The sequence below is a fragment of the Lepidochelys olivacea genome, assembly GCF_965140295.1.
Source record: "Lepidochelys olivacea isolate rLepOli2 genome assembly, chromosome: 16".
Taxonomy (NCBI): Eukaryota; Metazoa; Chordata; order Testudines; family Cheloniidae; genus Lepidochelys; species Lepidochelys olivacea.
The window spans coordinates 19,729,422-19,742,969 of record NC_140426.1 but is presented as its reverse complement, the minus strand read 5'-3'; the positions used below and the strand labels follow the sequence as shown (position 1 = coordinate 19,742,969).

Sequence of the window (13,548 nt, the reverse complement as noted above, 5' to 3'; positions counted from 1 at the left end):
ACACATTCAGACCATTTTCATTGACATCAAGAGACAATAAATGCATTTACAATACGTACATCAACACTGCATAAATGATGGGAAAACAGACAATCACATTTAGAGGGATGGGCAGAAAAGCAAGCAATACAACATCCCCTTCGTGCCGTGTAAGGCCCGCTCCTGTAGACATGCTTAACTTAACCCACCTGAATAATCCTGAGGAGACCAAGGTCATGCGTGTATAATAAAGCCTTTGCATAAGTGTCTGCAGGATCAGGGCCCAAGTTAAACTTTCTGAACATTCAGTATTTTATAGTAATCATGGATACATGCATAAATAGTAACAGCTAAATAAATCAGGGGTAACTCTGATCTGTAGTGAATGCACTTGCTAACAGTAAGTGCTGAGTGCAGAAAACCTAAGTTCATCCACAGTAGAATGGATGTGTTACTGTTAGCTTGGTGGGATGGATACAGAATTTCTCTATAAAGAAACATTAAAGTGCTTAAAAAGTTTTAAAAATAAAACTTCTTGGAATAAGCATAATGAATACCCAGGCGTACTGGAAAAGGGGCCCAATTCTGCAACATGCTCAACTTTTGGCAGCTGGGTAGCCCAACTGAAGTCAGTTAAGCAGGTGCCTGAGTGCTTTGCTGGATCAGGGCCAGAGCCTCAAATAAGTACCTGGCTGAATTGGGGTCTAGGGTTCTGATCCAGCAAAATACTTAAGGCATTTAACTGGAGGCACGTGATGAGTGCCACTGAAGTCAACGGGACTGTGCACATTCTTGAGTTTAAGCATGTGCTGGATGAGACATGTAAATCCCATGACTCCTAAGGGCTTGATGCTGCCCTGCTAGATCAAGCCCTAATATACACAATGGGGTAGCGATGGCAGATAGAACTGGGAGCCAGACACCAATGCTCATTTCCAGATGTAGAAGTCTGATTTTTTTTTTCAACCCTTTAGGCTTTAACAACTGAAAAAAATAATTTCTGGACACGATTTTTAAAATATTGAGATCAGCTACAATTAAATACGAGGCGCTGTTTGTCAAAACATAAATAAAAAAATCCTTCCTAGCTTATTTATAATGGACACTCCCATTAATTTTTGTTTGAAATAGGAACTGCATAAATAGAGTTCGACAAGTTAACGAGGCTAAATGCATAACTGTTACATGCATTAAGGTTTAACTATACAGAAAGCTTGAACAAGAAAATCCCTTTTGCAGCTGACGTATGGCTCTAGCACTCCTGTTTTAAGACATTTCTTTCCTTTCAACCCTTACCAAGAAACGTGCGTGTTTGTTAACAGAAGCTTTCATTATTACTCTCCTAAATCTATCCTTGCCTATCTGATGATTCAGTCGGTGATATGCTTTTGAACTATTATATGGAATTGTTACTTAAGCAGAGTATTATTCATATGAGTTGTCCTACTGACTTCACAGAATGATGCCTTCAAACTGTTACCTCCATGATACTGAACTGTAATATCAGAGAGAAGCAACTGCTGCTTTGCAGTGGACAAAGCCTTTATACACCTCTCTTGCCCAGACCTTTCTAAGGCCCAAATGTAACTTCATTCAGCACCTCCTTTCCCGATTTTGCTTAATACTGTAAATTATTCAACTCAACTGCCAGATCATTAATTGAGATTGTAAGAGACCATTTATAGGGAAAATATGAAAAGGAGACAGGAAAAGTCCAAAATGAAGGTTCTGTGTATTTTTGCAGAACAATCTCACTAGCAACATTCTGAAGCATGATTTCAAATGAAAACAGTTTGAACTCTGACATTCCCTAGATGCATCTGCAAGGCCGCCGTTGCAGAATTTTGAAAGTGTATAATAATGACTGGCAAGTGAAACTGACTAGGCTATTTTCATCATTCAGTCTCAATGAAATACATAACGTAAATCAGTGGCATAAACGGTGAAAATAAATCTAAACTTCAAACATCCTTTCAGTTTTAATAATCTTCTAAGGGCTAGTCCACATGCAAAAGTTGTACTGCTTGAATGATAGTGGTATAGTTAAACTGGTACAACCGCCCCTGGCCTCTGATGCTGTTATATTGGTATCAACTTGCTTATGCCAGAATAGCTATTCTTATATGGGAAGGGGAATAAGCTATACAGGTGTAAGACAGGTTTATACCTGGTATGTGTGTGTTCACACTAGGGACTATATTGATATAACGATTTCAGTAACAAAATCAAACCCATAACTGAAACAGTTACATTGGTACCCAATCAGAGGGCAGATCAGGCATAAAGCAGACAGACGTACAAGGAAGGCAATATGTCTTTTTCTTTTTTAGCCTGATCCCTTGATTTAATATTTTGGCTTTGTCCTCTAGTAAGGTGTCCTCAGTCTTCATCTCTCCGTACCACACTGAACCTTGGTAGGTTGATCCCAATTATCTGATAGTCAGCAGTGATGGGAAACAATGTGACCAGACCTGCCATTAATATTTTGGCTTTTGAATGAAAATGCTGTTTAGAACTTGCCTGAGGCCTAGCACAGGTTCTTTCATGTATTTATTTGCCATGTATAGATCTCTGACACTAAGCCTTTAAAATTACATAATAATGCAAAACTTTGATTGCCCAGTGTCTCTGGAGACATCCAGTTTGTTTTTGTCCCGTACCAGAATGGCCTCATTACCATACTGCGAGTACCACATACTCCGGCTTCTACTCAAGTATGTACCAGGTGGGACAGACTCCAACTTCTGCTGCTGCTGCTGCCAGATGAGCAACGAGGTGTCCCTGTAACGAAGCCTGGCATAGCTCTCAGATAAGGCTTTTTCAGCTAGTGACACCCGTCCATTCATTACTCTGCCTGTCATTCACTCTGGAATGACACTGGAGGCTAAACGTGTTTCATACCAGCTCTCAAGCGCTGTAGTGGATTCCTTAGCTTAATCGGCCCTTCATAGGTATAAGCAAGGGTACAATACTCTCCTACTGCTTTGAGATCAAAGGCAATCTCCTTTAGCTGTGACACTATTGGGGTTTATGACATGTAGGCCAGCACACATAACATTCTGTGCAACACTTTTGACACAGACTCGTCTGTATGTTACAGCACCATACAGGACTTGTGCTTACGCTCAGTGTGATAAACCAGGACTTCTGAAGGACCGATTGTATATTGATGATGCCCTGTCATTTTGCAAAGGCTTATTGTGCACACAGCCCATTTGGTACTGGGAGTCCATGGAGAGAAAGCCTCAACAACCTGAAATGGAGGCCTAAGGGATAATAGCTGTCTCAGGAAAATCCAGATTCCTGAGAGAGATTTTAATTAAAAGGTGAAACAACAGAGATCTAGGAGTTCAATGTGGTCCAGACTTGTGCCCATTTCACTGATTGTGCCTGGTTTCTTTACCCTTTAAAATGGATTTATTGACAGGAGAGTGCATGAGTCATTTCATTAAAAAGTACCAGGCAATAGATCTGGTCAGTGCAGCATATTTGAAGCGTATTGATTAAGTTATCTCTGTTCTTCCAATTCCCAAAGATGTGTTCTCTAGTAATAATCAGGATTCTGCAATGGAAAAGCAGCATATGTTACAGTTTGGCCTGTGATAGGGCTGGGAAAATCCCAGTGAAATAGACATGGCTGGTAGGATGTGCCGTGTCAATATATTGTTGCATGTGGGTGGGTGGGAAAGGTCTTCGCAAGCTGATTCATGGGCCTTTCCTTCTCACTGCAGACTGCCTTCCCACTGCCGTTCACCCTTCATCTTGTTCGATCTGTGTTGCAGCTTCAACCTAGAGTGACATGAAAAACAGGGCTGCTCACATCCCCCAAACCAGAGCAGAGAACACCCTAGCCGCCTGTTTCAGAGCTCTGGGTCCTAGCAGGTACTTTTCAATCTGCTTGGGGGATGCATTAGTCTTCTTCACTTTGGTCCCCTTGTTAATATTTTAGGAGTGCGCTGTTCCTCTCCCCAACCTCCCTTAGCCCCTTTTGTGCTGATCTTTGCTTTTGACCCCCACTAGTTATTGCTGGGTGATGAGCTATATCTCCAATCCCCCCCTAGTCACCGCTGGGGGGGTGATCGATACCCCCCCTCCCCCCTAGTTACCGCTGGGGGGTGATCGATACCCCCCTCCCCCCTAGTCACCGCTGGGGGGGGTGATCGATACCCCCCTCCCCCCTAGTCACCGCTGGGGGGGTGATCGATACCCCCCTCCCCCCTAGTCACCGCTGGGGGGGTGATCGATACCCCCCTCCCCCCTAGTCACCGCTGGGGGGGGTGATCGATACCCCCCTCCCCCCTAGTCACCGCTGGGGGGGTGATCGATACCCCCCTCCCCCCTAGTCACCGCTGGGGGGTGATCGATACCCCCAGTTCTGTCGGTGACCCGGTCCCCTCCCCCCCCCGCTACCTGCCGCGCTCCGCGGCGCCCCGGCCTCGGCTTCCCCGTCGCCACGAAACCGCTGCGGCTGCGAGTTCCGAGAGCATCGATGGGCAGGGGAGGCGCACGAGCGCCGAGCAATCCATCCCCTCCGCTGTGCCCGTGCGGTGCCCGGCCCTGCCCCCCGTGCGGTGCCCGGACCCTGCCCCCCGTGCGGTGCCCGGCCCTGCCCCCCGTGCGGTGCCCGGACCCTGCCCCCCGTGCGGTGCCCGGCCCTGCCCCGTGCGGTGCCCGGCCCCTGCCCCCCGTGCGGTGTCCGGCCCCTGCCCCCCGTGCGGTGTCCGGCCCTGCGCCCCGTGCGGTGCCCGGCCCCTGCCCCCCGTGCGGTGCTCGGCCCCTGCCCCCCGTGCGGTGCCCGGCCCTGCCCCGTGCGGTGCCCGGCCCCTGCCCCCCGTGCGGTGCTCGGCCCTGCCCCCCGTGCGGTGCCCGGCCCCTGCGCCCCGTGCGGTGCCCGGCCCCTGCGCCCCGTGCGGTGCCCGGCCCTGCTCCCCGTGCGGTGCCCGGCCCCTGCCCCCCGTGCGGTGCCCGGCCCCTGCCCCCCGTGCGGTGTCCGGCCCTGCGCCCCGTGCGGTGCTCGGCCCTGCCCCCCGTGCGGTGCCCGGCCCTGCCCCGTGCGGTGCCCGGCCCCTGCGCCCCGTGCGGTGCCCGGCCCCTGCCCCCCGTGCGGTGCCCGGCCCTGCCCCCCGTGCGGTGCCCGGCCCCTGCCCCCCGTGCGGTGCCCGGCCCCTGCGCCCCGTGCGGTGCCCGGCCCCTGCCCCCCGTGCGGTGCTCGGCCCTGCCCCCCGTGCGGTGCCCGGCCCCTGCCCCCCGTGCGGTGCCCGGCCCCTGCGCCCCGTGCGGTGCCCGGCCCCTGCCCCCCGTGCGGTGCCCGGCCCCTGCCCCCCGTGCGGTGCCCGGCCCCTGCGCCCCGTGCGGTGCCCGGCCCCTGCCCCCCGTGCGGTGCCCGGCCCCTGCGCCCCGTGCGGTGCCCGGCCCTGCCCCCCGTGCGGTGCCCGGCCCCTGCCCCCCGTGCGGTGCCCGGCCCTGCCCCCCGTGCGGTGCCCGGCCCCTGCGCCCCGTGCGGTGCCCGGCCCTGCCCCGTGCGGTGCCCGGCCCCTGCGCCCCGTGCGGTGCCTGTCCCCTGCCCCTGTGGACTGCACAGTTCATTGCGCTCCCTGTTTTGGGGACCCTGGTTGTCTTGCAGGGCGCGCGGTGCTGCTTGTGGCCCCACGAGCCCCACTTCTTGGGTGGTTGGCGCCCGGGGCTGCTTTGCAGCAAGGCCCTTGGTGACCCTCATGTGGCTTAAAAAGAATAAATTTGGGATGCGTTTTATTTGCTTTTCACTTGGGTCCCATTTTCAAGTGTTTCTCTACGATCTTGAGGGCTGGATTATTATTATGTTTTGAAGAGTGAAAGCTGAGATGCACGTGACCCCAGGAGTTGGGGCTTTAAGAAAAATATTGTGAGAGTTGGTAAAGCTGCAACACATCTGTAGTGTGCCAATGCCACTCTCACCAGACAGCGGGACATTCCTGATTGCTGAAACAGCCCAGCACTCATGGCATGCAACCCAATGCAAGGATAACATTCCTGGGTATCCATAGGTAATCATAGACTATCAGGGTTGGAAGGGACCTCAGGAGGTCATCTAGTCCAACCCCCTGCTCAAAGCAGGACCGATCCCCAATTTTTGCCCCAGATCCCAAATGGCTCCCTCAAGGATTGAGCTCACAACCCTGGGTTTAGCAGGCCAATGCTCACACCACTGAGCTATCCCTCACCCCCAATAACCAATGCTTTGAGCAGGGGGTTGAATTATATGACCTCCTGAAGTCCCTTCCAACCCTGATATTCTATGATTCTATGATAAAAGCTGTGATTTTAGTCTGTGCCAATGGATAGCTGCTACAAATGCAATGCATCTCAGACTTGCAGACTCCTTTTTCTCCTCTTACGGGAAATACGTTATGCACGAGCCTGATTAGATTGGCAGGGTACTTGGAGGTTGGCTGCCAGTCAGACTGACTGGAGAATGGTGCATATGTGATCTCTGCCTTGAAGATTCATGGATTATGAGTCCAGAAGGGACCACTATTATCATCTCGTCTGACCTCCTGACACACCGTGGCCAACCCCAAGTGTTCGCAAATCAAGAGTCAGGTCCTCAAAAATTGTGAGATTGTCATAAAAATCATGAGGTTTTAAAATAATAAATGTGGGGTTCTTGTTATTTGCCGGTGAGGCCTTTAGGGTTCATGTTTTTAAGCTTTGTTTCACAACCACAAGAGCTGGAAATGTACTGCTATTTAAAAATGAAAGTGGAGATTATCAGGCAATCAAATGACTGCGGAAGCTGGGGCTTTAAGGTAAATACCGCATACTGTGAGACCAGCGATAAAATCACGAGAGTTGTAAGGAGGAGATGCAATCTCTGAGTCATAACAGGAGGATAAGTAGGAAAGTATAATGGGATTCCCAGTGCACAGAAAGAGGTTGACTGGGGTGAATTGGGTTAAGGCTGGGAGTGGATGTGTCATTACACAAAGTAAAACTATTTCCCCATGTTTATTTCCCCCCTCCACCCACTGTTCCTCACACGTTCTTGTCAGCCGCTGGAAATTGCCCACCTTGATTATCACTACAAAAGGTTTTTTTTTTTTTTTTCCCCTCCCCTCCTGCTGGTAATAGCTCACCTTACCTGATCACTCTCGTTACAGTGTATATGATAACACCCATTGTTTCATGTTCTCTGTGTATATAAAATCTCCCCACTGTATTTTCCACTGCATGCATCCGATGAAGTGAGCTGTAGCTCACGAAAGCTTATGCTCAAATAAATTTGTTCGTCTCTAAGGTGCCACAAGTCCTCTTTTTCTTTTTGCGGATACAGACTAACACGGCTGCTACTCTGAAAGACTAAGTGATTTGCCCGATGTCAGACAGGAAGTCTCTAGCAGAACCAGGAACTGAATCCAGTCAAGTGTTTTCAGAACAAGACTGTCTTTCCTTTTGTAGTGGTTTCCTGTTTCGTAGTGCTTTCCTGTTTCATAGTGGATGGGAGAAAAGGTGTTTTGGGCTGAATATGAAGACCATGGTGTAAGATGTGGTTTTCCCTCGACCACAGTGCGCAGTCAGGATGGGAAAACATCTCTCTGGCTGTATAAGATATATTGGTGTCTCTGGCTAATAATCATAGAATCATAGAAACGTAGGACTGGAAAGGACCTGGATAGGTCATTTGGTCCAGTCCCCTGAACTGAGGTAGGACTAAGTATTATCTAGACCGTCCCTGACAGGTGTTTGTCTAACCTGCTCAGAAAAACTTCCAGTGACAGAGATTCCACAAATAATTTGCTCCAGTGCTTAACTACCCTTACAGTTAGGAAGTTTTTCCTCGTGTCTAACCTAAATCTCCCAGTTTAAGCCCATTACATTCTTGTCCTGTCCTCAGTGGTGAGGGAGAAAAATTTATCACCCTTCTCTTTATAACAGCCTTTTACATACTTGGTGAGTAGGTGAACAGAAGGTTGGAGGCTGGGCCCCGTGTAATGTGTGTAGCTTATGGGCATTTATATCCAATATTGGAAATGTATACAATGAACCGTAGTTGGGTGTGAGAGGATGTTTAGTTATTGACTGAAGCTGAGTAAGGATAGGAGGTCAGAGTTAAGGTTATTTTTGGAATATTCAGTGTGGAATTTACTCATGTAGACTTATTTAAGAATCTGTATGAACTGTGAGTGTAACCAAATAGTTATCTACCTTCCCTTAATTGTTCATTTCCATATTTTTAAATGCTTAGGTTTTTCTTAGCTGTAATGTTTTTTGGCACACATAGGAGGAAATTTATCTTAAGGTTACCTATTTTTACCCAGCTGATAATGCTAAATTTAAGCTCTCACACTTCATATCTCTTGTGGCTAGAATGCCATTGAACATTTTGCTAAATATCTAATGTATGAAATTATTACACAAATAGATTATTGTTATTATTTATTTCTATTACTGTAGAATCTAGGGGCCCTAATCATGGACCAAGACCCCATTTTGCTAGCTACCATCCCCTTCACATGTGGTTTTCATTTACATATTTTAAAAAATACCACGTTATTTCCAACAAATAGGGATACATTACTACTCTACACTTCCTGCCTGCATCCAAAAGTGTTGACCTGAGAAAGAAAGGAGAAGAAAAGGAATGAATGATCCTGCAGAAATGTTCCCATTCAAATATTCTGACATTGCTTGTGAAGTCAGGTCTGTGCCTCCGACTAGCATGGAAGAGAAAGCAGACTGGCTCACGCTCCAGCTTGTGGGAGTTTGAGAGCGAAATGCAGAATCTTTAGTGGATCCAGATTTATTTTTTGGCATGGTCAAGGTATCTTGAGCTTCTCCAAAACTCTGTTGATGGCGTCATCATCAAGCCCACAGCAAAATAAAAACCCCAGTAACTGAAGTGATTAAGTTGCCAAGCTAACAAAAGGAAAATAATTGAAAGCTGTAGGCCTCCAAAAGTCAACTGCTGTCTCTGTCTGTCTACTTGACCCTTCCCGCAAAGTCCTCTCTGAATTCCTTCGTTGTCTGCCAACAAGTGCACTTTCCAAGTAAATGTTTTAGAACAGCAATAGGTATTACACGGGAAAACCCTACTCTGATGCCAGCAAATGCCTGACTCCCATTCTCCAAAGGAAACTTATATATCTTTCAATTTGCTAAAGAGCGTCTATTTTTCTTTCCCTATAAATTATTTTTGCATCTCCGTTCTCCCGACTTGTTACACTATAATATTACAATACTATGCAACCCAGTCTACTCTACCTCTTAAGGTCATGCTGTGCTGTCCAGCTTCAGTTCATTTACTCTCTGATCTTAAGGCAGAGCGCTGTGGATGAAAGGTAGGTATCAATATGACTCTGTCCATGAAAAAGGGTGATGGTGTTGGAAGGAAAGTGCCATCTATATACCCCAGTGATAGTTGCAGCATTAGTAATTAGCCACTGGAACAATTTACCAAGGGTTGTGGTGCATTGTCCATCACCAACAATTTTTAAACCAAGATGAGATTTGTTTCTAAAAGATCTGCTCTAGGAATTATTTGGGGACGTTTTACGGCCTGTGTTTACAGGAGGTCAGACTTGATGAGCACAATGGTTCCTTCAGGCCTTGGAATTTATAAGAACCTAGTCATGTGTGGCTTCTCCAGAGATAGGAGCAAGAGAGAGGGACAAGAGGCTAACATTAGCTATTCTCAGAGATGGAGGTTGCTTGTGCAGGAAGATCAGACTCATTGCAGCAGTAGTGAAGCTGGGTAAAAATTCTTGCCTGCACCAAGTGGGTATGCCGATGTGTGACAGCTTAGCAGAGCAGCACCCAGGACTAGGGGAACCAGCCACCAGGAAGCTGAGAGAAGGGGCGTCCAGACCCTGCCATAGCTTCCTTCTCCCACGCAGCCTAGGCACGGGACACCCTGGTGACAGAGATATAGTGATAACTGGCGTGCAGCAGCTAGTCTCATAAGTTATATGTGACTCACAACCATATGTTATAAAAAAAGCCAATTATTCTGGTCAACAAAAACGAAATGAGTCAGGGAGTTAAGTAAATCTACTGCAGCAACTCATTGGGCACCTGCAGCTTCACAGCTGTTTGCATGCTGCATGTCATGGTCACTCAGAACATTAAGCTGATAGCAAGCGTAGATCCTTTTGTTCCAAAAATGCTGGCCCCTAACATTTGAGCCAAAAGAATCTCCCTTAGCTTTAGCAGCATAAAGGATAAACCAGTGCACTTCCAGTTCCATCCAGAAGATGGCAGTGCTAACACATACATATTAGCCAAAAAGAAAAGGAGGACTTGTGGCACCTTAGAGACTAACCAATTTATTTGAGCATAAGCTTTCGTGAGCCACAGCTCACTTCACTTCATATTAGCCAGTTCACAAGCACTTCCATCTCATCTAGCTCTTTTAGGGTTTCTGCAGAGCCACTACCATAGTATCTAAATGCTTCCCTGTAAAGTATTGTAGTCAGGTCCCCAGCGGACTTCGTGGGGTCTTCTTGCAATAGGAGGCTCTCACGGTGATCACTAAAAAGGCCTGATTAAGTTAGAGGATGGCTTTGTGCTCAAAGTCATGCCAGGTTTAAAAAACTCCTTGAAAGCACTTGTTCAAACTGCCGCAGTGTCAATTCTAGTCTTTTATTGTTCCAAGGTGGAATGGTTGAATTCCATGCACTTTTCTCTCTCTCTCTCGCTCTGTGTGTGTAAGATGAGATTTTAAAAAGAACCCAGTTTGCCCCTGCACTGCTTGACTAATGAAACTCCTGTTGCTGCTTTAAAAAACCCTACTGCTTTGCCCAGCCAAAATATTCCCTTCTTGCACCATTGTGCAGCGTGCTGTGTATTGGTTGGCTGCTATCCTCCACCACAGAGGTGACTGAAGCTCAGTTGTATTGTATATAGATAAGGAAGCACCTTGGGATGAAAAGCCAAAGTATTATTACAATTAATCTCTCCTTGAAGATAGTAATCTCTATAGGTTTAGCTAGTGTGGATAGGAAGGTAACAACAGTACGCTGGAAGCAATACAAATATTAACATTCTGTCTCCAGTAGAGGGCAGCAGATAAGCATCTGTCCATGAAACGCCTACAGCAGTTGGCTCAGTAACAAATTTAATGCCAGCTATCATTCCCAACAACGCCAATAGGCAGAGGGGAAGAAGGACATCTATCACTGAATTGAACCCATTATTGTATAATTTATAGAGGCTGCTTCTCAGTTCAGGCACATGCAAACAGCACCTACCATCGGTGCATTTCTCCAGTGCTTTCCTTGAAATATTTTGGTGTCTCTTTTAAAACATAAATATAAAGTAGTAGCAAAGTATATGGCGGGTATGCGTTATTTTCTTTGGTTTGCCTTAACGGAGTTTAGCTGTTATCAGAATAACTCAGCTAGCAGCCATTTTTATGGTTGCAGAGATAGGTGAGAAACCAGCTTGGAGTATGCAGATGCTAGCTTTGCAGATGCAATGATTGCTCCGAAGTGTCCAGAAGCAAAGCACACTTTTTATATATACACTTTACATATATACATGTAATACACTGAGCTGTAGTCCTCCCCCTACAGAGCTGATCTCACAAAGCCACACTGAGCCAAATGTATCCTTGGTGTAACATGATTCTTGCCCAAGTGGTGCTGTTCGAGCTCTAGCAGAGTGCCAGTGAAAACCATGACAAAGAACAAAAAGAACCGGAAAGCTGCTATAAGAAATCATGTTCCTGGGGAATTAGAAATTCCGTACTGTAGTCTACACAGCACGCGTTTGCCTGCCCCCAGAGTGGGGTGTAGCTCTGAATATGAAATGTATATACAAACTAATGTATATGTTGCTCCCTCACAGCCTTTAGTATGTCTATATTCTGCCAGGGTAGACCGGCTATCATACACAGTCAGATCAAGAACATACCAGGAGCAGCCAGGTAACCGGTGTATTAGGCCTTAAGAAATTTGCTCTCAGAAATTAATAGTACAGCATTCTGAAGTGCTGTTCTTCTCCCCTTGTTGGATCATGCTGGAAGAAAAAGTCCTTCTTCTGTGTCTACATCTGAGAGGTTATCATTGCATTTCTCTGAGAAGCGGGGGAAGAGTTCCTATTCATTTCACTATCAATGCCAAAGCTTCCATTTTTCCTGTAGAAACCATGGAAGGCCATTAAATGAGGGAGAAGCTCTCTGGGAAGGGGGAAAAAACAGAATAAAAAAGGTTTGTGTTTGTCTGACTTGGGATGGGAGAGGGTGCAGAAGATTACAGGTGAAATTTAGAAGATGTCGCTAAGGAGTTTAAGGCTGAGAGTTCAGTTTTGTAATAAATAACTAGACCCTGGCTTTTAGAAGGGTTGCCATGAACATTGTTCAGAAGTTAATGAACACTTTTTGTTTGGGTTAAACATTTCCCTGCAGTATTTACAACCCAAAGATAAGATTAGAAGGACTTTGCCTCCTGGTTCCATCACCGTCCTCAGTTTGACCTTGGGGAAGCCAATTGTGGCCAAATTTCCACAGCTCCCAGAGTGATGCTTACAGTCAGATGCTCAACACCAGTCAGCACCCCCGGTACTGAGCTCTTTTGAAAATCTGACCACTTATTTTAGTCTCTAAATGGGAGCTGAGAACTTCTGAAAATCTGATCTCTCTCTGCTTCAGTTTCCCATCTGTAAAATGGGGATAATAACACTGCCTTCTTTCTCTTCCCAAGTGCAGCTGCAACCTCTAGCCTAATCGTGCCCTGATCTTGGTTGATGCCTCTAGGTTAGTAGTTCTCAACCTGTTTACCATAGTGGGTTAGGTATGCAGCTCCCTAAGCATTATGTGGGTCACAGCCACACAATATATATATATATATATATATATATACTACCTGTATGGCCCTGAGGATGTCAAATGGGCTGCAGCTGTGTGCTGACTGGGCCACAAGCAGCCTGAGAGTTGCGAACCACTGCTCTCTAGATACTACTGTGATACAAATGAATAAGAAGTGAAAGGGACTGTAAACCAGAGCTGAAATCGACCAGCCAGTGTTTATTCTCCCAGGCTGAGTGAAGGGCAATATAAACACACCGCTAAACCAAAAACATGAATGGCAAAAAGTAAAGGTGATGAGTGAATAATCTAGGCCCCATGCAGCAAGGTACTTAAGCCTGGGCTTAATTTGAAGGCACTGCTTGGAGACTATTGGCAGGCAGGGATCTGCAAGGGAGGGGAAGCGGTGTTAGGAGAGGAGGTGACGGGGGTGGGGTGGGGTGGGGGAGGTGACTTCACTTGGCAGTATCTCTTTAAACGTTTCCATGGAAACATTGAACGCCAAAATATATATATAACCTCTGTCCTACAAAATCAGTGCCAGCAGCTCCGGCCAGCCCCACGGGGCGGGGGCGGGGGGAGGGGGAGACTCCCCCAAGTCAGCCCGAGCCCCCCCTCCCGGGGCAGCGTGGCTCTGGCCCTGCCCAGGGCGGTCCGGAGGGGCCCCACCCGCGGCTGCCCCGTAACCCCCCTGCGCCAGGTTCCTCCCGCGGGGGAAGGAAGTTGAGCGGGGCGAGGGGAGGGGAGCTGCAGCGAGCTCCTCCTCCTCCGCGGCCGGGCGGGCGGGCGAT

At 47.5% G+C, this 13,548-nt stretch overlaps 1 protein-coding gene across 1 annotated transcript; it reads right to left on the bottom strand.

Moving 5' to 3' along the window:
* On the bottom strand, positions 1-4,503 carry BRD3OS (BRD3 opposite strand). Its single transcript, XM_084649952.1, has 2 exons — positions 4,390-4,503; positions 1-3,768 (listed from the first exon to the last, which is right to left on the bottom strand). Exon 2 carries the CDS (start codon positions 2,838-2,840, stop codon positions 2,571-2,573), a length of 270 nt encoding a protein of 89 aa, XP_084506078.1. The 5' UTR covers positions 2,841-3,768; positions 4,390-4,503; the 3' UTR covers positions 1-2,570.
* Between the last annotated feature and the right edge of the window lie 9,045 nt (positions 4,504-13,548).